The 27,551-nt window shown below is 39.2% G+C and overlaps 1 protein-coding gene across 1 annotated transcript in view; it reads right to left on the minus strand.

Annotated features, from left to right (window-relative positions):
* Positions 1-27,551, minus strand: part of LOC150080055 (uncharacterized) — a 390,832-nt gene that overhangs the window by 317,032 nt on the left and 46,249 nt on the right. The window contains exons 4-5 of the mRNA XM_090381645.1: positions 20,453-20,585; positions 2,743-2,833 (exon numbers count right to left, since the gene is read on the minus strand). Of these exons, the coding sequence (XP_090237771.1) occupies positions 2,743-2,833; positions 20,453-20,585 (224 nt within the window). The remainder of the gene's footprint in view (positions 1-2,742; positions 2,834-20,452; positions 20,586-27,551) is intronic.

Genomic DNA, 27,551 nt, shown 5'->3' on the forward strand with positions numbered 1-27,551 from the left:
AACTGAGTTTTAGAAGGATTGAAATCAACTAAGTTGTCTTTGCCCCACTGGAGAATTACCTGGAGATCGGCATTTAAGGAATTGGTAGCAGATATTCGAGAAGTTGAAGCTGATTCAGCAGGGCAAGCTTTCTCAAAATAGAAAATGGAATGCAATGTGCTTCCATCGGCAAAACTATGGATAGGATTTCCAGTCAATGGAAGACGGTTATTAATATACAAGAGGAAAAGAGTGGGGGAAAGCAATGAACCTTGGGGGACACCAGCATTAGTGGAGAAGTTAGAAAACAGAGAGCCTTCTACCATCACCCTCAGTCAGCGATCAGAGAGAAAACTGGATAACCAATTATAAGACAGTTGGCAAACCATAAGATGGAAGCTTCTTCAGAAGATCTTTATACCAAACACAATCGAAAGCCTTTGAGATGTTAAGAGCAACTACTTGTGTTTCACCGACCTTTTCAATTGAATTTGTCCATAAACTGGTAACATTAGCCAGAATATCATCAGTGGATCAACATTAACGGAATCCATACTGGCGATCATTGATTAGACAGAAGGTTTCTTGGTAGTTTAAGAGTTGGTGATTAATTGATTTTTCCATTACTTTAGAAAGAGTAGAAGTAATTACAATGGAACGATAATTGGATGGGAGAGATTTGTCAACCTTTTTGGAACTGGTTGTATATGAGCAAATTTCCAAGCAGAAGGAAAAACACCTTTGGAATAAGAAAGTGAAAAAAGGCAGCAAAGAAAAGGAGTAAGTTCAGGAGCACAGGTTTTGAGAGCAAGTGGAGGTTTTGGCTTTTGTAAACTGTTACTGTTGTTTGGTTTTTAGGAGCATTAGCAACTAAGGCCATATTGCTCCGGGATATGCGGTGGTCATTCCCTGACCTTTCCGCATCCTCCATATTTGGTGGTGACGGGCTCGAACCCCGGTCTAATCAAGAAGCGTGTGCTACACACTGCTGCTCCTTCCCACCTGGCTACGGAGGCGCCGCTTTTGTAAAGACGACTACGGTGGTCTGAGACAGTATTTAAATTCTACACGGTGGGACCAACTTATGATGTTACCAACAGCAAATTCAAAATGGGTGGCATTCAAAGAATTTATCTTGGAAGCAATTAGGCTTTAAATACCAAATAAGAAATATTGTTCAAGGTTTAGGCCTAAATGGATGTCAGACGAACTAATGAGACATATGGCAGAGAAGAAAAATGCATGGGATACATATAAATTAATAGGTGACATGGAAGCCTATGAAAGATATAAGATGGTCTCTAACCAAGTCACAAGTAGATTAGGCAGGCAAAGGCGGATTATGAGAAATCTTTGGCAAAGAATGCAAAGAAAAACAGCAAAAAGTTCTTTACATATGTAAACTCTAGAAGGAAGGGGATGAATCAGATTGGTCCACTGGATATTGATGGTTCAACTGTTGATGAACCATCAACAGTTGTTGATATTGAGCTGTCAACTGCTCAGGTGGCTAACAAATTAAATGAGTATTTTGCATCTACATTCACATATGAGGAGTTATTCAGGGATGGGGAATGTTATAAGTGTATTAAACTTGGCAGTGAGCTAGATGATTTTTAATAACTGAGAGCAAAGTGGAGGAGAAATTGTTGAAGATAAGAAAAGCACCTGGTGTGGATGGGATCTATTCAGTTATATTAAAGGAGGCAGCAAAAGAAGCAAACCCTTAGCCCTAATTATAGGAGCATCCTTAGAGTCAGGGAGGTCCTCGTGGACTGGTTATATGCAAACGTATCCGCAATTCACAAAGGGGATGCAAAGGGTGACACAAATAATTATAGACCTGTTAGTTTAACTTCTGTTCCTGGTAAAATAATGGAGTCACAAGACTGCAGTTATAGCTTGGACACGGCACAGGTTTGTTAAGGGGAAGTCTTATTTGACCAATTTGATTGGATACTATGATGTGGTCACAGAGGAATTGGATGCAAAGAATAATTTTATATCATATATTTTGATCTTAAAAAGGCTTTTGATACTGTTGCACATGGAAGACTGCTGTACAAATTGGAGCAGTGTGGCACTGGAGGCAAAATGCTACTATGGATAAAGGAATGGTTGAGTGGGAGAAGACAGAGAGTGGTAATCAATGGACACTACTCTTCATGGACTAATGTTCTTAGTGGAGTCCACCAGGATTCAGTGTTGGGTCCAATGTTGTTTTCTGTATTTATTAATGATACTGATGATGGTATATCAGGCTTAATGTCTAAGTTTGCTGACGATAGGAAGGTTGACAGGTTTGTTAATGACACTAATGACAGTACGCTACTGAAACAGGATCTAGAATATTTGAGCAGATGGGCAGACGGGTGGCAACTGAAGTTTAACATTGACAAATGTAAAGTACTGCATATGGGAAGAAGTTACCCCAGAGTAACGTATCAACTGTGTTGTACTACATTGACAGTGTTAGAATATGAATAGGACCTGGGGGTAATTGTGCAGTCAGATATGAAGTTTTCTGAGAAGTGCAGACAGTCTGCATGAGCTACTCTTGTCAATGAAATACAGGAGTTTTTCTAGGAGTGATAAGGAAGTGATTATCCCTTTCAAGGTACTCAAGGTGCAGCCTGACCATTGCCTTGTATAAGGCAATGGTCAGGCCACACCTTGCGTATGTTGATTTAAAGAAAGTATGTTGATTTAAAGATAATAACAAAGAACTATGTAGCGAGAATTCTATTTTATTCTGTGACTTACTTGCAATAAACGAGTAGAATAATAAATAATAGTATCCATTAATAATATATGCTTGCTCAGTGCTTTGCTGGAGATTCCATCCTGGTAAAACCTAGAGGGGGAACACACACACACATACATTAACTATTTAACCAAAAACCACTCCCCCAAAAAACTTGCACCTCTTCCAAATACTAATGAATGATATGACTTATAAATTAAATGCATTACAAAACTTTTTAATAGAATACACTTGATTTATTTATTTTACTCAGATTAGATAGGATAAATTTAAAATAAAGATATATACATGTGTGCACATGTATGCCACTAATTTCTAGCCAATACAGAATTACACTTCTCATGAATATTCAATAGCTCTGAAATTGTTAACAAGCAGCATTAATGATATAAAAAGTGATTTACTGTAATATGCTGTTAGAGTTGCACTTTATTAACAAGATAGCTCATTTCACTTTAACAGAAATACTGAATAATTGCTCTTAAGAACAACTCCATACAAATTAAACTTTATATCACCTGAGAGCCATAAGTGACAGAAACATCGAAACGAACATTTTGTGAGCTCATCACTAGTTCAGATTGCATTCACTTTGTCTCATAACTACAAGTATAATTTCACTTTCAATATTTCTGTTATTTGTGGCTCTGAAATAAATGCTGACAAGCCTTTAGCATTAGCATTAGTAGAGGCATTTGATGCAAGAAAGCAAGCTTATGCAGCATTAGCCAAAAAAAAAAAAAAAAAAACCCACTTCCACTTCACCCCTCTGTTGGTTCAAAATACCTGTCCAGCTGAGCCTTAAACTTATTTAGGCTATCAACCTCCACCACAAGGGATGGAAGTCTGTTCCACCAACCAACCACCCGCTGGTTAAAGGCAAATTTCCGCACGTCTATCCTACATCTGTCTTTCCTCAATTTGAATTTATGCCCTCTCAGGTGATTTTTCTGAGCTAGAGGAAGAATCCCATCAGCATTGAGCATGCTTAAACCATTCAAGGCTTTATACACCTCTATCAGATCACCTCGCTGGTGCCTAGTCTCCAGACACTGTAATTTGCAAAACTTAAGCCTTTCTTCGTAAGAGCACCCCTTTGTTCCATTCACTAATCTTGTTGCCCTTCTCTGTACTCGTTCCAGCAGCTCTACATCCTTCTTGAAATGAGGCCTCCAGACCTGTATACAGTACTCTAGGTGTGGCCTGACCATCGCCTTATACAATGGAATAATCACCTCCTTATCCCTGCTGGAAAATTCCTGTATATCATTGACAATACTCCATGAGCTACTCTTGCAGCCCGTCTGCACTGCTCAGAGAACTTCATATCTGCCTGCACAACCACCCCCAAGTCCCTTTCATTCTCTACCAATGTCAGTGTAGTACCACAGAGTTGATATGTTGCTCTGGGGTTGCTGTTTCCCATGTGTAGTACTTTACATTTGTCAATGTTAAACTTCATTTGCCACCTCTCAGCCCATCTGCTCAACCTTTCCAGATCCTGTTGCAGCAGCATAGTGTCAGTAGTGTCCTTGACAACCCTGCCAACCTTTGTATCGTCTGCAAACTTGGACATTAAGCCCGATATACCATCATCAATATCATTTATAAATACAGAAAACAATAATGGACCCAACACTGAGCCCTGAGGGACTCCACTAATAACATCAGTCCACGATGAGCAGTGTCCATTGATTACCACTCTCTGTCTTCTCCCCCTCAACCACCCCTTTATCCATAGCAGCAATTTGCCTCCAATGTCACACTGCTCCAATTTGTGTAGCAGTCTTCCATGTGCAACAGTATCAAAAGCCTTTCTAAGATCCAAGTATATAATATCAAAGTTATTCCCTGCATCCAGTTCTTTTGTGACTGCATCATAGTATCCAATCAAGTTGGTCAGGCAAGACTTCCCCTTAACAAAACCATGCTGTGTCTGAGCTATAACTGAAGTCTTGTCTAAATGATCCTGCAGTGCTTCTTTAACCAGTGCCTCCATTAATTTGCCTGGAACAGAAGTTAAGCTCACAGGTCTATAATTACTTGTGTCAGCCTTTGATCCTCCTTTGTGAATTGGGGTCACATTAGCACATTTCCAGTCTATGGGTACCTCCCCTGAGTCCAAGGAAGCTCTCATAATTATGGCTAAGGGTTTGCTTACTTCCTTTGCTGCCTCCTTTAATATAACTGGATAGATCCCATCCACCCCGGGTGCCTTTCTTGTGTTTATCTTCAACAGTTTCTCCTCCACTTTACTCCCAGTTATTTCAAGATTCTGTAGCTTACTGCTAGAGTTGAATACACCTCTGGCATTCCCCTCGCTGAATAACTCCTCATGTGTGAATGTCGATGCAAAATATTCATTTAGTTTGTTAGCTACCTGAGCAGGATCATCAACACTTGACCCATCAATATCAAGTGGACCAATCTGATTCATCCCCTTCCTTCTAGAGTTTACATAAGTAAAGAACTCTTTGCTGTTTTTCTTTGCATCCCTTGCCAAGGATTTCTCGTAATCTGCCTTCGCCTGCCTAACCTCCTTTGTAACTTGGTTGCATACCAACTTGTATCTATCATAGGCTTCTGTGTCATGTGTTAATTTGTATGTATCCCATGCATTTTTCTTCTCTGCCATATGCCTCATTAGTTCATCTGACATCCATTTTGGCCTAAACCTTGAACAATATTTCTTAGTTGGTATGTAAAGCCTAGTAGCTTCCAAGATAAGTTCTTTGAATGCTTCCCATTTTGAATTTGCTGTTGGTAACATCATCAGTTGGTCCCACTGTATAGAATTTTAATACTGTCTCAGTCCATCGTAGTCGCCTTTACGGAAGCAATAACCCTTCCCTTTACCCCTAATGGTAGTTACCTCTTTGAGTAAATCCCACTTCAGCACACTGTGATCACTGCCACCTAGTGGTTCATTTATCTGCAGATTCTTAATGCATGAAGAATCACTGCTGATAATCAAATCAAGAATATTACTCCCTCTAGTTGCCTCCCGAACATGCTGATGTAGAAAACAATCATCCAATAAATCCACAAAAGTCCTGCTAGTGTGTGAGTAACCAGCCCCCAAATTCCAGTCAATATCTGGGAAATTAAAATCTCCCATTATAAGACACTCTGATTTACTGGCCCACTCTATTTCCCTGTACAGTTCCTTATTATACTCATCAGAGTCATTAGGCCTATAGCACACTCCTACTCTCAATTTTGATCTCCCAATGTTTATGTCACACCAAACTGACTCCACACTGCACTGTCCAGCGATGTCGACTGGCTTCACTTCCGTGGTGTTTATGTGTTTCTTAACTAATAGCATAACCCCTCCTCCCTTCCTATCCTGTCTATCCTTTCTGTAGACGTTGTACTCCCCAAATTGTTCTGCATCCCTTATATCTGTGTGACACCACGTCTCTGATATCCCAACAATATCTGCCTTCGATGTTTTGAGCAATACCTCAAATTCATCAAATTTATTTACTAAACTCCTAGCATTGGTGTACACGCAAGTATACCTGCACCTGTTTCTATTCTTAGCTACCCTAACACAACCCATGTGTTTACTTGTACCGCAATGGCTCCCAGCAGTCTCTGAAATACCATGCATCTTGTTTTTCAGGCTTCTGCTCATTCTAATAGAAGCCTTCTTAATATTACAAGTAGAATTATACTAATAGCATGGTAAATGGCATGTATTATGCAGAATTATCACAAACGTGCTATTGTATTTTACTGTGACTTATCCTAATAACCTAGAGAGAGAGAGAGAGTGAAACAAAGTTGGTAAATTTAATGAATCTAGGTATTATAATTTTGATTTCTGTTAATCATATAAACATTCAAATATATGCAGCAATGTGTATGCTAACTTTTAATCAACAGAATTTCACTTGTAAGCCAATATTCAGTACCTTTTAAATTTTGATGGGGTAACAATACTGCATAATAAGGTATACTGAAAATAAGGTATACAAAAATAAGTAGCCTATCCATCATTGTATTTAAGTTTTTTTTTTTTTTTTTTTTTTTTAAATGAAAACCCAAAACACAAGAGGTATTAGAACCTACAGTACTTATTACCGTGCTTCGGTTAGAGGTTACCGTGCTTCGGTTAGAGGTTGAGAAGACGAAAGAAGATATTTGTTGACATTAGATTTGAAGTTCTGTAGACTGTAATTTTCAGGAAATACGTATGAAGGATGGTCGTACCAAAAATATGGAAATTGAATAAATAAACAAGGAAGATGAAAAGTTGGTTCTGCGAGTTTGAAGTTGGACGGTAAATGGATGTTGGCTGGTGGCAGCACGTTTTTGAACTGTTTTGAAAGAGAGAGAGAGAGTGGCAATTATAGAAGCCAATTCAGAAGAACAGTGTCCATGGAAGTATCTGTGGAAAAGGCATACAGCAGAAACAGTATGTCTGTGAGACAGAGAATGGAGAGACTCTGTTAGAGATGAGTCATTAATTAACATAAGTGTCCTCTTCTGAATGGAATCTAGAAGCATGAGAGAGAGGTTTTGGGGGTACTGCCCCAGATGTGGGAACAATATTCCATGGAAGGGCGAATTTGCGATTTGCACAGAGTGAACAGCTGTTTGGAAGAAAAGTTAAGCCAAGAGCAAAAGCAAAAACTAAGTTTTTTTTCTGCAGAGGAAGCAATATTTGTAACATGCTTGTAACAAGAGAGATTAGAAGTCTGCATAATCCCCAAAAGAGATATATCATCTGTCATAGAAACTGGAGTGTCACCGAAGATAAGCATAGGAACAGGATAATCCTTTTGCGAGATATAAGACAGGACTAGATTTTAGAAGGATTAAAATCAACTAACTTGTCTTTGCCGCAATGGAGAATTACATGGAGATCGGCATTTAAGAAATTGGTACCGGATATTCAAGAAGTTGAAACTGATTGAGCATGGCAAGGTTTCGCAAACTAGAAAGTAGAATGCAATGTGCTATCATCGGCAAAACTATGCATACGATTTTCAGTCAATGGAAGAAGGTATTTAATATACAAGAGGAAAAGAGTGGGGAAAAGAACTGAACCTTGGGGGACACCAGCATTAGTGGAGAAGTTAGAAGAGAGCTAGCCATCTACCAACACCGTCAGTGAGTGGTCAAAGAGAAATCTTGATAACCAATTATAAAAAACATTTGGCAAACCATGAGATGGAAGCTTGTTTAGAAGACCTTTAGGCCAAACACGATCGAAAGCCTTTGAGATGTCAAGAGCAACTGCTTGAGTTTCACCAAACTTTTCCATTGAATTTGTCCATAAATAGGTAACATAAACCAGAATAACAGCAGTGGTTCGACACTGATGGAATCTATACTGGCGATCAAAATGGAAGGTTTCTAGGTAGTTCAAGCATTGGCGGTTAATTGATTTCTCCACTACTTTAGAAAGATTAGAAGTAATTGCAATAGGACGATAATTGGATGGGAGGGCTTTGTCACCCTTTTTAGAAACTGGCTGGATATGAGCAAATTTCCAAGCAGAAGGAAAAACACCTTTAGAATAAGAAAGTGAAAAAAGGTGGCAAAGAACAGGAGTAAGTTCAGGAGCACAGGTTTTGAGAACAAGTGGAGAAATACCATCAGGACCTGCAGCTTTCTTAGCATAAAGTTTTGTCAAAATCTGTCTGATATCCTTTTGATGGAAGACCACAGGAGCCATTCAATGGAGCATGTTGGGAATGGTGGGAGATGTTTTACCAAGATCAATAATACATGAGTTGGGAGAAAAATGGGATGCTAACAGGTCAGCTTTATCCTTGGCTGAAGTGAAAACAGAACCATCTGATTTTGACAGAGGTGGGAGCAGAGATGAGCAAAAGTTACGGCCAATAGCTTTGGCAAGGACCAGAATGCTCGGTTCCCATTAAGGCAAGAAGCAAGTTTTTTACTCTAAGCCTGTTCAAAACCTAGTTTGGACTGATTAATAACTACTTTACAATTGTTGCGAGCTTTGGTGTAGGCTGAAAATGAAACAGAATAATTGGCTGTTCAAGAGAATAACATTCTTCTCTTGAACAGCCTTAACACATTTATTGGAAAACCAAGGTTTAGCTAAAGAATGAGATTTTAAAGTGGAACGTGGAATAAAGGATTCCATTCCTACAAGAATAATTTCACTGGCATGATCTGAGCAAACGTTGACATCAAAAGTTTTGAAACAGTAATCCAGCCAAGGAAAAGAAGAAAAGGAATCTCGAATTCTTGTAATGCTAAACAACACGAGGTTGAGAATAGCCATGAGATAAAGGATCCATTGGAGAAGAGACAATCACCAAGTTGTGATCTGAGGTGCCTAAAGGACCACTCACTTCGACCATGTACTTAGAAGGGTTGTTTGTGAGAACAGGATCAAGCATGTTGGCTGTATGGTTAGGATTATCCGGTATTCTGGTAGGTAAATGAACACACTGTGCGAGGTCATTAATAATGGGTAGAAGAGGACCAGGGTATGTCTGCCAGGGGCAAAGGTTGATGACATTGTACAGCAGATATCATCTTTTAAGGGAACAAAGGGTGATATTGTTGTATGTTGGCACTAATGATATTAAGAGTAGGAGACTGGCAGAATTACCTAACAAGTACAGGTCAATGTTGATAAAAAGACGTGAGTTGTGGTTGAATTTGAAAGTGTCTGCAATTCTGCTCAGACATGATAGGAGAGAGTATATGATGAGAGCCTTATCGATCAATTCGTCCCTGGAGAGACTGTGCAAGGCTCAAGGTGTAGAATTTTTTCTCAGCCAGGTCTGTGCTTGTTAACAGAAGAGACTGTTTCTACAGGGATGGGATAAATAGAAATGTTGCAAGAAAATTTGCTAATGCCATCAAGGCAGAGTTAGGTGGGTCAGAAAATTGCTAGCTTGGGGGGATACACAGACTAATAGATTAGAGTAGCCGTTGGCAGAGGTGAAAGTGATTCTTGCACTGCTGCTATTGAAATGCAATTAAGCAGCAGCCAGGAAAGCAAGGCAATGGGGATTTCCAGGACTGCTGGGAGCCAGAGTGGAACAAGTAAGATGGGTTGTGGTAGGGTAACTAAGAGCTGAAACAGGTGCATGTATACCAATGTTAGGAGTATAATTAGTAAATTAGTAAAAAGCCAGATACTGTAGGGATATCAGAGACGTGGTGTCACACAGACATAATCAATGCAGAATTAGAATTTGTGTAGTATAATGTGTACAGAAAGGATAGGAAGGGAGGGGGATTATGCTGTTAGTTAAGAAACACAAAATCTAAGGAAGTGCAGCCAATTGATGTTGGAGGACAATGCAATGTTGAGTCTGTTTGGTGTGACATAGGCAATGAATCACTTAAGTGGAAATCTGCTGTACACCAATGGAAACAGTGAAAGGAGTGAAGGTGGAGTTTGGTTTCTGGTCCATAAAGATTTTAAAAACAACATTTTGGAATTCAAAAGTACATCACCAAGGGTGTCAAAGACTAATACTCAAGATTTCTAAGAGGTACAAGCTAAAGATTATAATGATTTATGCACCAACATCGAGCCATGATGATGAAGAGGTTGAAGAAATGTACACCGAAATTGAGTCTTCTAGATGAGCAGAAAACCCACTATTATTATGGGGGACTTCAATGCTAAGGTTGGAAAAAGACAAAACAGCGCAGAAAGGGGAACTATAGGAAATTTTGGAATTGGTGAAAGAAATGAAAGAGGTGAAAGCCTTGTGGAATTTGCAGAATCTCAAGGACTGTCAGTAATGAACACTTTTTTCAAGAAAAGGGTGAACAGAAAGTGGACGTGGAAGAGTCCAAATGGATTAACTACTAATGAAATCAACTTCATCCTCACTAACAGAAGATATATTGTGAATGATGTTACCGTCCTGAATAAGGTAAATGTTGGAAGTGATCACAGAATGGTAAGATGTACACTTCATTGAGATGTAGGAAAGGAAAAAATTGACTCGAGTAAATAATACAAAGGTCTTTGAGATAACAGAAGAGGAGAAAAAGCAGTATGTACTGGAACTTAAGAACAAGTTTGAGCTTCTGCAGACTGCTCAGGACCAAGATATCAACGAGGAATATTACAACTTTCTGAAAGTGGTAAAGCCCAAAAAAAACCTATAGGGGAAAAAGAAATCCAAAGAAAAAATTAGTCAAGAAACACTTGTCATGATGAACTGAAGACGACAAATGAAGAGCAAGAAAAACACTGACAGGAGGAAAATTGAGTATACTGAGTTATGCAAAGCCATTAGAAAGAGACTCAGAGAGGACATAAGAAGATTTAACACAAGAAATGTAGAACAAGCATTAAGGGAAAACAAAAGATTTAAATCAGCAGCCATGAGCAGTAATACAGAAAGACAAATGATACTGAAACTGAAGAATAGTGATGATGTACTTATAAACAGCAGAGAAGGCATAATCCAAATAGCAGAAGACTACTATAGAGAATTATACAAGGAACAGGAGAATGATGCCAGCAGTGGGGAAGATGGATTGCAAAGTAGCAACACATACGACATACCCGATATTCTTCCTCATGAGGTAGAACATGCATTGAAGAAAATGAAGAATCAGAAAGCCCCAGGGAAAGATGAAGTTACTGTAGAGTTGTTAAAATTGGGAGGAAGAGACAACACAAAAACTGGCAAGGCTCTTCACAAAGTGCATTAGAAAAGGTGTGACGCCTAAGCAGTGGAATAATGCAATCATAGTTTTGCTGCATAAGAAAGGAGATAAATCAGAAATTGGAAATTATAGACCAATTAGCTTGTTATCCCACATCTACAAGTTGTTCACAAGGGTCATTACTAACAGATTAGAAAGAATACTTGATGAGAATCAACCGAAAGAGCAAGCTGGCTTTAGGACAGGATTCTCAACTATGGATCTCCTTCATGTAATATCAAAGCTAATGGAGAAAGCAAATGAATATAAAACACCATTATGCCTGGCATTTGTGGATAATGAAAAGGCATTTGACTCCATACAGCATAAGGCAATGTTTCGGGCACTGGAAAGACAAGGCATTGATACCCCATATATTATGATTTTGAAGAAAATATATGAGAGTGCTACCTTCTTTATTAGACTAAACAAAGACAGTAAGAAATTTAAAATCGAGAAAGGAGTCAGACAAGGAGACACAATATCTCCGAAGCTGTTTACTGCTGCCCTTGAGGAAGCTTTCAGAAGATTAGACCGGTCGCAGAAAGGAGTCAATGTGAACGGAGAGTACCTAAACCATTTACGATTTGCAGATGACGTAATAGTTGTAGTAGTAGTAGTAGCAGTGGCATTTGATGCAAGAAAGCAAGTGTATGAGCTTATGCAGCATCAGCCAAAAAAAAAAAAAAAAAAAATATCACACCATTCCCTCCAAATGCCTGTCCAGTTCCTCCTTAAATTTATTCAACCTATCAACTTCCCCAACGACAGATGGAAGTTTGTTCCAGCAATTAACCACCCGCTGGCTAAAGTCAAATTTCCGCACATCTAATCTACATCTGTCTTTTCTTAATTTGAATTTATGCTCCCTTAGGTTCGTAATCTGAACAAGTGGAAGGATCCCATCAGAATTCTAGGCCTTATATACCTCAATCAGATCACCGTGCAGGTGCCTAGTCTCCAGCCACTGCAATTTGCAGAACTTAAGCCTCTCTTGGTAAGAGGATCCCTTCAATCCCCTCACCAATCTTGTTGCCCTTCTCTGTACACGCTCAAGTAAATCTACATCAAATCTACATCCTTCCTAAAATGAGGCCTCCAGACCTGTACGCAGTACTCAAGGAGTGGCCTGACCATTGCCTTATACAGAGGGATAATCACCTCCTTTTCCCTGCTAGCAAAATTACTATATATCATTGACAAAACCCCATGACCTGCCCTGGCAGACTGTCTGCATTGCTCAGAAAACTTCATATCTGACTGCACAATTACTCCCAGGTCTTTTTCATTTTCTACCACCTTAAGTGTAGTACCACACAGTTGGTACATTTCTCTGGGGTTACTTCAACCCATATGCAGAACTTTGCATTTGTCAAGGTTAAACTTCAGTTGCCACTTCTTAGCCCATCTGCCCAAATTATCTAGATCCTGTTGCGGTAGCACACTGCCATTACTGTCATTAACAAACCTGCCAACCTTTGTATCATCTGCAAACTTCGACATTAAGCCTGATATACTTCATCAATATCATTGATAAATAAACAAAACAACAGTGGACCTAACACCAAACCCTATGGGACTCCACTAATAACATTAGTCCAAGAAGAGCAGCACCCATTGATTACCACCTTCTGTCTTCTCCCACTTAACCATCCTTTTATCCATTGTAGCAACTTACCCTTAATACCATTCTGCTCCAATTTGTACAATAGTCTTCCATGCGCAACAGTATCAAAAGCTTTCCTGAAATCCTAATATATGATATCAAAATTATTTTTTGCATCCAGTTCCTTTGTAACCACATAATATCCTATCAAATTTGTCAGACAAGACTTTCCCTTAACAAACCCATGCTGTGTCTGAATTATTGCTGCAGTCTTGTCTTGATGATCCTGCAATGCATCTTTAACCAGTGACTCCATTATTTTATCCGGAACAGAAGTTAAACTAACTGGTCTGTAATTACTCGTGTCACCCTTCGATCCCCCTTTGTGAGTCCAAGGATGCTCTCATAATTATGGCTAAGGGTTTGCTTAGTTGCTTTGCCGCCTCCTTTAATATAACTGGATAGATCCCATCCACCCCAGCTGCTTTTCTTATGTTTAACTTCAACAATTTCTCCTCCACTTTGCTTTCAGTTATTACAAAATCATTAAGTATCCTGCTACAATTTGATAACCTTCTGCCATTTTCAAACCTTAATAATTCCTCATGTGTGAATGTAGACGCAATATACTCATTCTGTTTGCTATCTGAGCAGGATCATCAACAGTCGAACTATCAATGTCAAGTGGACCAATCAGATTCATCTACTTCCTTTTAGAGTTTATATAAGTTAAGAAATCCTTGCTGTTTTTCTTGGCATCTTTTACCAAGGATTTCTCATAATCTGCCTTCGCCTGCCTAACCGCCTTTGTCACCTGATTACAGACTAGCTTATATCTGCCAAAGACTTCTGAGTCGCTTGATAATTTATATGCATCCCATGCATTTTTCTTCTCTATTACGAGTCTCATTAGTTCATTAGATAACCATTTAGGCCTAAACCTTGAATAATATTTCTTAATAGGTATGAAACTTTTAGTAACTTCCACGATTAATTCCTTGAATGCTTCCCACTTAGAATTTACTGTTGGTAACACGTCAGTTTATCCCACTGTACAGAATTTAAAAACTGTCGGAGACCACTGTACTCACCTTTACGAAAGCAAAAACCCTTTCCTTTACCCCTGATGGTAATTAAATCTTTAAGTAAACCACGTTGTGGTCATAAGCCACGATCCCAAAGAATTAGAGGAAAATCTTAATCAGTTATGCACAGTTAGTAAGGATTTTGGACTAAAGATGAATATGGCTAAAACAAAAGTAATGATGAACAAGTATGCCACAGAAAGGGATATAATGATTGAAGGAGCAGTAATTGAAAAGGTGGAGTCATACTTATCTGGGACAAGTTATTAGCTGTAATAATGATAAATGGCTGGAAGTCAAGAGAAGAATAAATTTTGGATGGATAGCATTCAGGAAATATAGTCACATACTAAAGAGCAATATAACAGTTTGTTTGAAACGCAAAATAATAAACCAATGTATACTCCCCACCATGACTTATGGAAGTGAAACTTGGGCACTCACCAAAAAAAATGGAAGAGAAGCTGAGAACTACACAGTGAAGAATGGAACGAATTATATTGGGAATCAGACTGTTAGATAAGAAGAGAAACACATGGATTAAGCAGCAAACTCAAGTAAAAGACATTCTTATCAAAAGTAAAGAACTAAAATGGTCTTGGGCAGGACACATTGCTCGAAGACATGATGACAGATGGACTAAGAAAATAACAGAATGGTATCCAAGAGGAGCTAGAAGAAAACCTGGAAGACAAAGGCAGAGATGGAAAGATGAAATTCATGAGTTTGCGGGTAGTAAATGGATGGCCAGTGCTCAAAACAGAAGGAACTGGAAAGTTGCTGGAGAGGCCTTCATCCTGCAGTGGATTGAAAATGGCTAATGATGATGATGATGAGGCACTGGGTTGTTGTTGTTTGTTATTTGGTTTTTAGGAGCATTAGCAACTAAGGCCATATTACTCTGGGATATGCGGTGGTCATTCCCTGACCTTTCCGCATCCTCCGTATTTAGTGGTGATGGGCTCGAACCCCAGTCTAATCAAGAAGCGTGTGCTACGCACTGCTGCTCCTTCCCACCTGGCTACGGAGGCGCCTAGGCACTGGGAAAGGAAAAATGAGAGTAGGTGTGTGTTATAGGCCTAATGAATCCGATGAGTATAATGAGCAATTGTGCAGAAAAACAGAGTGGGCCAGTAAATCAGAGTGTCTTATAATGGAGGATTTTAATTTCCCAGGTATTGACTGGAATCTGTGGTTTGGTCACTCACACGCTAGCAAAGATTTTGTGGATATATTGGATGATTAGTATTAGTAATGGCTGCATGGTGCAAGAAAGCCTATGACTTATGCTGCACCAGCCAAAAAAAAAAAAAAAAAGAAACCCGAATAAAACAATGATAAAAAAAAATAAATAAATAAAAATAAAATAAATAATAATAATAATAATTAATAAAAGAAAAGGAAATTAAACCTATCATCCTATGTGCTTCCCTCATCCGAAGGTACTATCCAGATGACCTTTGAATTTCACCAAACTGTCAGCCTCAACCACACATGTAGGCAACTTATTCCAGTAATTTATAACTCGCTGGCTAAAATAAAACTTCCTGCAGTCTAGACAAGACTTCAGCTATAGCTCGGACAGAGCATTAGTTTGTTAAAGGGAAGTCTTGTCTGACCAATTTTATTGCATACTATGATGTAGTCACAAAGGAACTGGATGCAAAGAATAATATTGATATCATATATTCGGATCTTAGAAAGGGTTTTGAGACTGCACATAGAAGACTGCTGCACAAATTGGAGCAGTGTGGCACAGGAGGCAAATTGCTGTTACGGATAAAGGGATGGTTGTGTGGGAGAAGACAGAGTGGTAATCAATGGACACTGCTCTTCGTGGACTAATAATATTAGTCCCCCCCCCAGGGTTCAGTGTTGGGTCCATTGTTGTTTTCTGTATTCATTAATGATATCGATGATGGTATATCAGGCTTAATGTCCAAGTTTGCAGACAATATGAAGGTCAGCAGGGTTGTTAATGATAGTATGCTCTCTACAACAGGATCTAGAAAAGTTGAGCAGATGGGCTTAGAGGTGGCAACTGACGTTTATCACTGACAAATGTAAAGTACTGCATATGGGAAGCAGTAACCCCCAGAGTAACATATCAACTGTGTGGTACTACACTGACAGTTGATTGATTTTGATTTGGTAGTTGTTGGCGCATCGGCTTCTGTGGCCATATTGCACATCCCAAGGTTTTTGCAGTACTTTGATCCAAGCCCGAGGCGGGAATCGAACCCGCAACCTTTGGGTTGCCGGGCAGGTACTTTACCCACTCGGCTAGCCCGGTCGGCTACACACACAGTGGTAGAGAGTGAAAAGGACCTGGGGATAATTGTGCAGGCAGATATGAAGTTTTCTGAGCAGTGCAGACGGTCTGCAAGAGTAGCTCATGGTGTCTTGCCAATGATATACAGGAATTTCTCTAGCAGGGATAAGAAGGTGATAATCCCCTTGTATAAGGCAATGGTCAGACCACACCTTGAGTACCATATACAGGTCTGGAGGCCTCATTTTAAGAAGGATGTAGAGCTGTTGGAATGAATACAGAAAAGGGCAACAAGATTAGTGAATGGAACAAAGGGTTGTTCTAACGAAGAAAGGCTTAAGTTTTGCAGTCTCCTAGTGTCTGGAGACTAGGCACCTGAGAGGTGATCTGATTGGGGTGTATAAAGCCTTGAATGGTTTGAGCATGCTCAATGCTGATGGGATTCTTCCTCTTGCTCGGAATAATCGCCTGAGAGGGCATAAATTGAAACTGAGGAAAGCAGTTGTAGGATTGATATGCAGAAGTTTGCCTTTAGTCTGAATTCTCTTTAATCATAAGTCTGAATTAGTCTCTTTTTTATTTCTATAAGTATCTTGAAATTCTTGTATCAGATTTATTACACAGTGTAATAATGTGTTTTGTTTAAGCTTTTCAAAATGGAATAGTTTTCTAGTTATGTAAATGTAATTTCGGATGTCATGAGTAATGAATCTTATCATGCAGCAGCCGGTTAACTTTTTTATGTAAAATTTTTATCTTTTTACCACTAGCCAGCTGGTGGTTGATTGCTGGAACAAACTTCCATCTGTCATTGTATAAGTTGATAGCTTAAACAGATTCAAGGCAGAACTAATCAAACATTTGGAGTGAGTGGACGGATGGAATGAGAAGGGGGGTATTTTTTTTGGCTGATTCTATATAAGCTTGCTTTCTTACATCATGTGCCCGTGCTAACGCTAATAATGCTAACTGCAAAAGCCTCAGCATCTCGACCAGCTGGGTCTGTGTGACTAGAGAACGCAAGCCAGCTGGAGTTGTGAACATTAAAATCACCAAGGTAAATTACCTTATTGTTAGGAAAGTTGTACTGGAGAAAGTAAAGCTGCAAAGAGAGGGGAAGTCAAAGAGCTCCAAGTGATTAGTGGAGTTGGGAGAATGGTAGAGTCAACAGATGAATTTGACACAATGAGATGAAGAGAGATTTTAGGCCAGAGAAGATCGAAAAGAGGAGATTCCAAATTAAAAAGTCTCTGATATGGAATATCGGAATGGGCACATGCACAAATACTACCTTTGAGGTGAGAGGAATCATACAGCGAACAATTTGGGCAACTGAGATGAGCAGAAGTTGAATCAACCGATAACGGAGATTCTGTCAGAAAAAGTACACGGGGTTTTGCAGACTGCAAGTTGAAATGGACATCGTTGAGATTAGTATTGAGACCACGTATATTTGTGAAATGGACTACAAAGTGTTTAGGAGGTTTAGTTCTTTTCGCAGATAAGCTTCCTCTAGTAGTTTGACAATTCATGGTGTATTCAGTAATCAGAATATCAAAATTATTTTTGACATTCAGTTCCTTTGTGACCACATCATAGTATCCAATCAAATTGGTCAGACAAGACCTCCCTTCAACAAACCCATGCTGTGTCTTAAATATTACTACAGTGTTGTCTAGATGATCCTGCAATGCTTCTTTAACCAGTGACTCCATGATTTTCCCCGGAACACAAGTTAAACTAGCAGGTCTATAGTTACTTGTGTCACCTTTCAAACCCCCTTTGTGAATTGACCTCCAGTCCATGGGAACCTCCCCTGAGTCCAAGGAAACTCTCATAATTATGGGTAAGAGTTTGCTTACGTCCTCTGTTGCCTCCTTTAACTGGATAGATCCCATCCACCCCAGGTGCCTTCCTTATGTTTAACTTCAACAATTGTTATTCAATGACTTCTACACATATTATTCAATGACTTCTACACATAACTCCTCATGCGTAGAAGCAAAATACTCATTCAGTTTATCATCTACCTAAGCATGATCATCAATAGTCAACCCATCTATGTTAAGTGGTCTAATCTGATTCATCCTTTTCCTCTAGAGCAGGGGTGGCCAACAAGTCAATTGCAATCTACCAGTCGATCGCGGCGGCTTTAATTTCGGTCGATCACGTCACAACGAATTTTAATTATATATAAAAAATAGATTAGTTAAAATGTAAATGTTGTTATTATTATGGGCTCCACCGCATAACCTTATTACAAATCCGGTGAATCACATGACTACTCTTGTTGCCGTGCAGCCACTAGGCTTATCTAGTGAAAATTCATGCAGTTACGCTGTGGAGTGCATAGTGTATGTGTCAAATTCTTATTTAGCTTACTTGATATTAATAACTGGATAGTACTTATACGTTAATTTAATACCCTTTGATTTAAAATTAATACTACAAAAAAGGGTAAAATGTATCATTTTCATCAAGAGTGGGAACTAGAATATTTTTTTGTAATGATAAAATGAAAATGTTGTTGTTTAATTTGCAATGCTTCCTTGGCTTAAAAGTGCTCTTCAAGATCTGCAATTATCTCGAAATACTACGATGCGATGCATCGAAAAAATGAGTTAAAATGTGAGCGAACAATGGTGTGCTCATTTTGCTAATTATTGTGTCTCCTTTTATTTACAACTGGATGACTCTACAGACGTCAGTGATACAGTTCAATTGCTCATTTTCAGTTGTATGGTTTTCGATGATTCTGCCACTAGGAAGAACTGCTGGGTATGGTTTTGTTAAAAGAAAGAACTAGAGGTCTTGATATATTTAATGCATTCAAAAATTTTATTAAAAAAATTAAATTACCACTATTTAAGCTCTTGTCAATAACAACAGATTTTTTTTTTTTTTTTTTATACTCCAGCACGACAACCAAGTCAGTAGAGTTTACAATAAATCGTCAATACAAATGTTTATCGTATTTAGTAGTCATGGGCTTGAACCCCGGTCCACTCAAGGAACGCATACTATGCTCAGAATAATCGCCTGAGAGGGCATAAATTCAAATTGAGGAAAGAAAGTTGTAGGATAGATGTGTGGAAGTTTGCCTTTAGCCAGCGGGTGGTTAATTGAAACAAACTTTCATATGTCACTGTAGGAGTTGATAGCTAAAATAGATTCAAGGAGGCCTAGACAAACATTTGGATTAAGTGGATGGGTCAAATGAGAAGGTTTTTTTTTTTTTTTGGCTGATGTTATATAAGCTTGCTTTCTTGCATCATGTGCCTTTAGCTATGTGCTAATGCTATAATTTTTGAAGAGCAGAAATACATACGAGCTCATCTCTAGACAGGCCCTTAGTCTAAAGTATGGAAACAAATCTGGATTATCCTATGTAAAAACTTAACATAATTACAGTTCACTTGGTAACCTATTTTTCTGGATGCTGGCGATGGGATCCATGAATTTAAAGAGCCATATTAAATTCTTGATACCTGAAAGGTAGATGCGAATAGTAGATTATTTTTTATTATTTTTTTTTTTCAACAGATATTGTTCCTAAGATGCATGGAAATACAATGTTGAGCTTATCAGGAGTGGGACTGGGAATGGGAGTTATAAATTCATTAATAATTCTATTGAGAATTTTATTAAAGAATTTTGGGGAAGGTGTCAAAGTTTCTGTTAGCACAGTAAAAAGAGAGTTGTCCATACTAAGCCACTTGGACCTATTACTTTTAAAATCTTCCCAAGAATGAGAGTATCTGTTTTCTTGTCAAGTCCAAAGCTTCTTTGATGTCATCAATATTTAAAGAATGGACATCAGAATTAAGTAAAACATATGTAGGGTTTTTTTTTTTTTTTTAAATCTTCAACCAGGGATAAGACAGCTACAGAAACAAACATGTCAGAGAACAGTGATTCCAAATCTAACCAACTAAGCCATAATCTTCAAAATGAACAGCCTTAAGTTTAGTAATATTTTTTAGTTAATACACTGTTAATATCATTACATATTAATATAGTAAATTTTGATATTTCTAGAAGAAACATTACAGTAAATTACAGATTAGCAGACTTACTTCTGATTTTCCAATAAGAGATTCCCTTCTTGGGCCCACATTGTTAAGATATTCGAAGAGTAGCTTCTTCCAAATAGAAATGGATCAAGAGCACGTATCCGAAGAGATTTAGCAAACACTCCAAATTCTGGGGCTAAAATTAGAAGAGAGAGAGAGAGAGTGTGTGTGTAAAATTAAAACAAACTATTTCAAGTAAAGTTATGTAAATGTAAAATAATATTATGTAAAGTAGATTTAACAGAACTGATTAATAGCATTGCACCAATGATTAAATGTTATATCAAACTGTGATACAAAAAAATATAGAGAACTAGACAAAATATGAACAAAGCTATGTACATGTGTGTGTGTGTGTGTGAGAGAGAGAGAGAGAGAGAGAGAGAGAGAGAGAGAGAGAGAGAGAGAGAGAGAGAGAGAGAGGAGGGATGGGTGGGTGAGTGAGTGAAAGTGCAGGATGCCAATAGGAAATGGGCTGAGAGGTGGCAAATGAAGTTTAACATTGACAAATGTAAAGTGCTGCATATGGGAAGCAGTAACCCCACAGTAATGTATCAACTCTTTGGTTGTTGTTGTTGTTGTTGAAGTGGGGTTTATTGGCGCAAGGGCTGCTATGGCCAAAATGCACCTATAACTTAAGATTGTTGGTCAATATATGAAAGGAATTGTTCTAGAAGTGACTGTATACATTTATCATTTTTAAGTATTTAAACAGTTTTGACAGATTGGCGTCATCTCCAAGTATATCAGCTAATTGAAAGGGTTTTTGTGAGTTGATTAAAGATCTGAAACATTCAATTCTAGCTGAACCATAGTGTGCACATTCAATAATAATATGTTTCACTGTAAGAATGGAACTACAATGCGAGCAGAGAGGAGGCTCTTCTCCTAGCAGTAAAAAAAGGTGCGTTAGGTGCATATGACCAATTCGTGCTCTTGCAAGCACAACCTCTTCGTGCCTGGTTAATCGGGAACTAGATCTCCATAGCTGTGGGTTTTGTTTTATTTCAAGAAGTTTGTTTGATATCTGATTATGCCACTTTTCAGACCACATCTCTGTACATATCTTCCGTATGACTGGCTTGTAATCAGAAAAAGGAACTGGGATGGGATCAAAGCAAGCAGGGTGTTTTGCTGCTTCATCTGCACGCTCGTTTCCGGGAATTCCGACATGGCTGGGTATCCAGCAGAACGTGACAGTCAGCTTATTTTTATTGAGGTGATATAACTGTGATCTGATTTGTGTGAGAAGTGGATGGGAATTTTGTGGTTTTTCCTGTAGGGCATTCATTGCACTTAAAGAGTCTGTGTATATTATGACCTGGATATTTAAAAGCTCATTAAGGAGATTTAGAGCCATTTTGATTGCATATAATTCGGCAGTAAATACACCGCATTCACATGGTAATTGTACAGAAACAGTGGAGGTAGCACTGATTATTGCAGCTCCCACGGATATATCAGTCTTGGATCCATCTGTGTATATATGAAGACTGTGAGCATTGGTCAATGCATGGTCCGCATGTAACTGTCTAAGATTGTGATCTGATAGGGAGTGTTTTCCCCACTGTAGAAAATAGTTATCGCAAAGAGGTATATACATTGCCCATGGTGCTTGTAATATATCTGCAGCTTGAGAGATGTTTCCTAGACAGATGTTCCAATTTTTGGTTAGCTCTTGTAGCCGGATACCAGCAGGTTTGTTTTCCTTGGGTTTATTTTTATACAAATTTTCTCACTGAGGTTCAAACAGATATGTTTCGGCCCTGGAAAGATTGTGCAAGGCTCAAGGGGTAGAATTTTTTTCAGCCTGGACTGTACTTGTTAACAGGAGAGATTGCTTCTACAGGGATGGGATACACTTAAATAGAAAGGGTGCAAGAATATTTGCTGATGCTATCGAGGCAGTGTTAGGTGGGTCGGAAAACTGCTAGCTTGGGGGGAGACAAAGACCAATAGATTGACAGTAGCCACTGGCAGAGGTGAAAGAGATTCTTGCACTGCTTCTATTAGAATGAGCAGAAGCCTGAAAAACAAGATGCATGGTATTTCAGAGACTGCTGGGAGCCATTGCGGTACAAGTAAACACATGGGTTGTGTTAGGGTAGCTAAGAATAGAAACAGGTGCAGGTATACTTGCGCGTACACCAATGCTAGGAGTTTAGTAAATAAATTTGATGAATTTGAGGTATTGCTCAAAACATCGAAGGCACATATTGTTGGGATATCAGAGACGTGGTGTCACACAGATATAAGGGATGCGGAACTGCAATTTGGGGAGTACAACGTCTACAGAAAGGATAGACAGGATAGGAAGGGGGGAGGTGTTATGCTATTAGTTAAGAAACACATAAAAACCAAGGAAGTGAAGCCAGTCGACATCGCTGGACAGTGCAGTGTGGAGTCAGTTTGGTGTGACATAAGCATTGGGAGATCAAAATTGAGAGTAGGAGTGTGCTATAGGCCTAATGACTCTGATGAGTATAATAAGGAACTGTACAGGGAAATAGAGTGGGCCAGTAAATCAGAGTGTCTTATAATGGGAGATTTTAATTTCCCAGATATTGACTGGAATTTGGGGGCTGGATACTCACACACTAGCAGGGCTTTTGTGGATTTATTGGATGATTGTTTTCTACATCAGCATGTTCGGGAGGCAACTAGAGGGAGTAATACTCTTGATTTGATTATCAGCAGTGATTCTTCATGCATTAAGAATCTGCAGATAAACGAACCACTAGGTGGCAGTGATCACAGTGTGCTGAAGTGGGATTTACTCAAAGAGGTAACTACCATTAGGGGTAAAGGGAAGGGTTATTGCTTCCGTAAAGGCGACTACGATGGACTGAGACAGTATTTAAATTCTATACAGTGGGACCAACTGATGATGTTACCAACAGCAAATTCAAAATGGGAAGCATTCAAAGAACTTATCTTGGAAGCTACTAGGCTTTACATACCAACTAAGAAATATTGTTCAAGGTTTAGGCCAAAATGGATGTCAGATGAACTAATGAGGCATATGGCAGAGAAGAAAAATGCATGGGATACTTACAAATTAACACATGACACAGAAGCCTATGATAGATACAAGTTGATATGCAACCAAGTTACAAAGGAGGTTAGGCAGGCGAAGGCAGATTACGAGAAATCCTTGGCAAGGGATGCAAAGAAAAACAGCAAAGAGTTCTTTACTTATGTAAACTCTAGAAGGAAAGGGATGAATCAGATTGGTCCACTTGATATTGATGGGTCAAGTGTTGATGATCCTGCTCAGGTGGCTAACAAACTAAATGAATATTTTGCATCGACATTCACACATGAGGAGTTATTCAGCGAGGGGAATGCCAGAGGTGTATTCAACTCTAGCAGTAAGTTACAGAATCTTGAAATAACTGGGAGTAAAGTGGAGGAGAAACTGTTGAAGATAAACACAAGAAAGGCACCCGGGGTGGATGGGATCTATCCAGTTATATTAAAGGAGGCAGCAAAGGAAGTAAGCAAACCCTTAGCCATAATTATGAGAGCTTCCTTGGACTCAGGGGAGGTACCCATAGACTGGAAATGTGCAAATGTGACCCCAATTCACAAAGGAGGATCAAAGGCTGACACAAGTAATTATAGACCTGTGAGCTTGACTTCTGTTCCAGGAAAATTAATGGAGGCACTGGTTAAAGACGCACTGCAGGATCATTTAGACAAGACTTCAGTTATAGCTCAGACACAGCATGGTTTTGTTAAGGGGAAGTCTTGCCTGACCAACTTGATTGGATACTATGATGCAGTCACAAAAGAACTGGATGCAGGGAATAACTTTGATATTATATACTTGGATCTTAGAAAGGCTTTTGATACTGTTGCACATGGAAGACTGCTACACAAATTGGAGCAGTGTGACATTGGAGGCAAATTGCTGCTATGGATAAAGGGGTGGTTGAGGGGGAGAAGACAGAGAGTGGTAATCAATGGACACTGCTCATCGTGGACTGATGTTATTAGTGGAGTCCCTCAGGGCTCAGTGTTGGGTCCATTATTGTTTTCTGTATTTATAAATGATATTGATGATGGTATATCGGGATTAATGTCCAAGTTTGCAGACGATACAAAGGTTGGCAGGGTTGTCAAGGACACTACTGACACTATGCTTCTGCAACAGGATCTGGAAAGGTTGAGCAGATGGGCTGAGAGGTGGCAAATGAAGTTTAACATTGACAAATGTAAAGTACTACACATGGGAAACAGCAACCCCAGAGCAACGTATCAACTCTATGGTACAACACTGACAGTGGTAGAGAATGAAAGGGACTTGGGGGTGGTTGTGCAGGCAGATATGAAGTTCTCTGAGCAGTGCAGACGGGCTGCAAGAGTAGCTCATGGAGTATTGTCAATGATATACAGGAATTTTTCCAGCAGGGATAAGGAGGTGATTATTCCATTGTATAAGGCGATGGTCAGGCCACACCTAGAGTACTGTATACAGGTCTGGAGGCCTCATTTCAAGAAGGATGTAGAGCTGCTGGAACGAGTACAGAGAAGGGCAACAAGATTAGTGAATGGAACAAAGGGGTGCTCTTACGAAGAAAGGCTTAAGTTTTGCAAATTACAGTGTCTGGAGACTAGGCACCAGCGAGGTGATCTGATAGAGGTGTATAAAGCCTTGAATGGTTTAAGCATGCTCAATGCTGATGGGATTCTTCCTCTAGCTCAGAATAATCACCTGAGAGGGCATAAATTCAAATTGAGGAAAGGCAGATGTAGGATAGACGTGCGGAAATTTGCCTTTAGCCAGCGGGTGGTTGGTTGGTGGAACAGACTTCCATCCCTTGTGGTGGAGGTTGATAGCCTAAATAAGTTTAAGGCTCAGCTGGACAGGTATTTTGAACGAACAGAGGGGTGAAGTGGAAGTGGTTTTTTTTTTTTTTTTTTTTTTTTTTTGGCTGATGCTGCATAAGCTTGCTTTCTTGCATCAAATGCCTCTACTAATGCTAATGCTAATGTCCAGATGGGGTGAGAAGGGAGGCTATGTAGTTTGGCTGCATAGTTAAGGAGCAATACTTTTCTCCTAAGATGTAGTGGTGGTTCATTGGCGTCTATATACAAACTTTGCACTGGGGAGGTCTTAAAGGCTCCTAAAGCAATCCTCAGAGCACTATACTGGACTGGATTGAGCCGGGCTAGTACTGTCTTACGCGCAGAGTCATAAACTGGGGCTCCATAATCTAGTCGAGATCTTATTAAAGTATGATATAAGTGTAAGAGTGTGAAGCGATCGGCTCCCCATGTCATAGAAGAGATAACTTTGAGAATATTCATCTTTCTCATGCACTGAGTTCTCATTTGCATTATATGTGCTTGAAAGGTAAGTTTAGTGTCCAGTACTAAACCCAAGAACCGGATATTGTTGCTAAGTGGTATTAGTTGGGCTCCTAACCTTAGCTCAGGATCTGGATGAAGCTGTCGCTTTTTACAAAAGTGAATAGCAGTTGTTTTTGCTCTGGATAGGCGATAGCTATTGTGGGATGCCCATGACTATTTTGTTTATTGAGAGTTGCAGTTGGCGTTCAATGGAGCGCATATTTAGTGAATGGCAAGATATCGTAAGGTCGTCTGCGTATAGATAAGTGTCGACATTAAGCGGAATATTATCTGTTGCATTGTTCAGCATAACTGCAAAGAGTGTTGCACTAAGAACTGATCCTTGTGGGACCCCTTCTTCCTGAACAACCTTTTGGGACAGTGTATTGCAATAACGCACCTGAAATGTTCTATTTTGGAGAAAGCTCTGTATGATTAATGGTAGCTGGCCCCGAAGTCCTGTGGCATAGAGATTTTGAAGTATGCCATAACGCCAGGTTGTATCAAAGGCTTTTTCAATGTCCAGGCAGACCATGACGAGATGTTCTCTACGGATAAAAGCATTCCGTATGTTGGATTCTGCCTTGATCATAAGAACTAGAGTTGATCGATTTTTCCTAAAGCCATATTGATTCTTGTCCATTACCGAATAAGATTCTAGGAACCAGACTAATCGAGCATGAATCATTTTTTCCATTATCTTACCAAGGCAACTGCTGAGACATATTGGCTGATAGTTTTGTGGTTCTGATTGATCCTTTCCAGGTTTAGGAAAGGCTAGGACAATTGAGTGGCGCCAAGAAAGAGGGAAGTAACCTTCTGAGAATAGCCGGTTGAAATATGCCAGTAGTGAAAATTCACAGCTTGATTGTTTAGATGTTTAAGCATCATGTAGTATATTCCATCAGGCCCTGGTGCAGTATTCGCTGACCGATTTAGGGAGCTCTCTAGTTCCAGTAATGTAAAAGGTCGGTTATATGAGAGAGATGCTGTTGTATGAAAGTTCAGTTTATACTTTTCTGCGTTGGCTTTATGCTGTTTGAAGGCAGGCTCATATGCTGCCATGGCTGATATTTGAGAAAAGCATTCTGCCAGGGCATTTGCAATATCCACTGAAGAGGAAAACTCTTTACCCTTCCAGCTTAGAATAGGCGTTAGTTCTGGGAGCTATTTTCCATTTAGTTTCTTTATTTTATTCCTTATTTTTCTACTTTCAGTATTTTTAGTGATGGTAGAAGCAAACTGGATCCAAGAGTCTTTTTTTGCTTTTTTCTGCACGTAACGTGTCTTGGCTTTGAGTTTCTTAAAATTATTAGGTTCTCGGTTGTTGGATGCTTGCGAAAAAGATTCCATGCCTTATTCCGTTCTTTTTTAGCGTCTCGACAATCACGATTCCACCAAATATTGGCATATCTATGTGGACCAATTATGACTTTGGGTATGGCACTGGTTGCAGCTGTTATTATCTGTGTAGTAATATGGTCGGTAACATCATCAATAGGCTGGTTTTTAATACCTTGATCATCAAAGGAAATTGCATTGGTGAACTTGTTCCAATCTGCTTTGGAGAATTTCCATTTTATGGGACTGATTATATGTGAGGTTCTGTTTGTTTGCAATTTGCAAATAATCGGGTAATGGTCGCTGTTCAGTGGGTTATTTGAGACTGATCACTGAATGATTGGGAACAATTTTGGGGAACATATTGATAAGTCTATAGCAGTAGATACTCCGGTTGGAAAGTGAA

This window comes from Mastigoproctus giganteus, chromosome 9 (assembly GCF_048544385.1).
Source record: "Mastigoproctus giganteus isolate SK-2022 chromosome 9, ASM4854438v1, whole genome shotgun sequence".
Lineage (NCBI taxonomy): Eukaryota > Metazoa > Arthropoda > Arachnida > Uropygi > Thelyphonidae > Mastigoproctus > Mastigoproctus giganteus.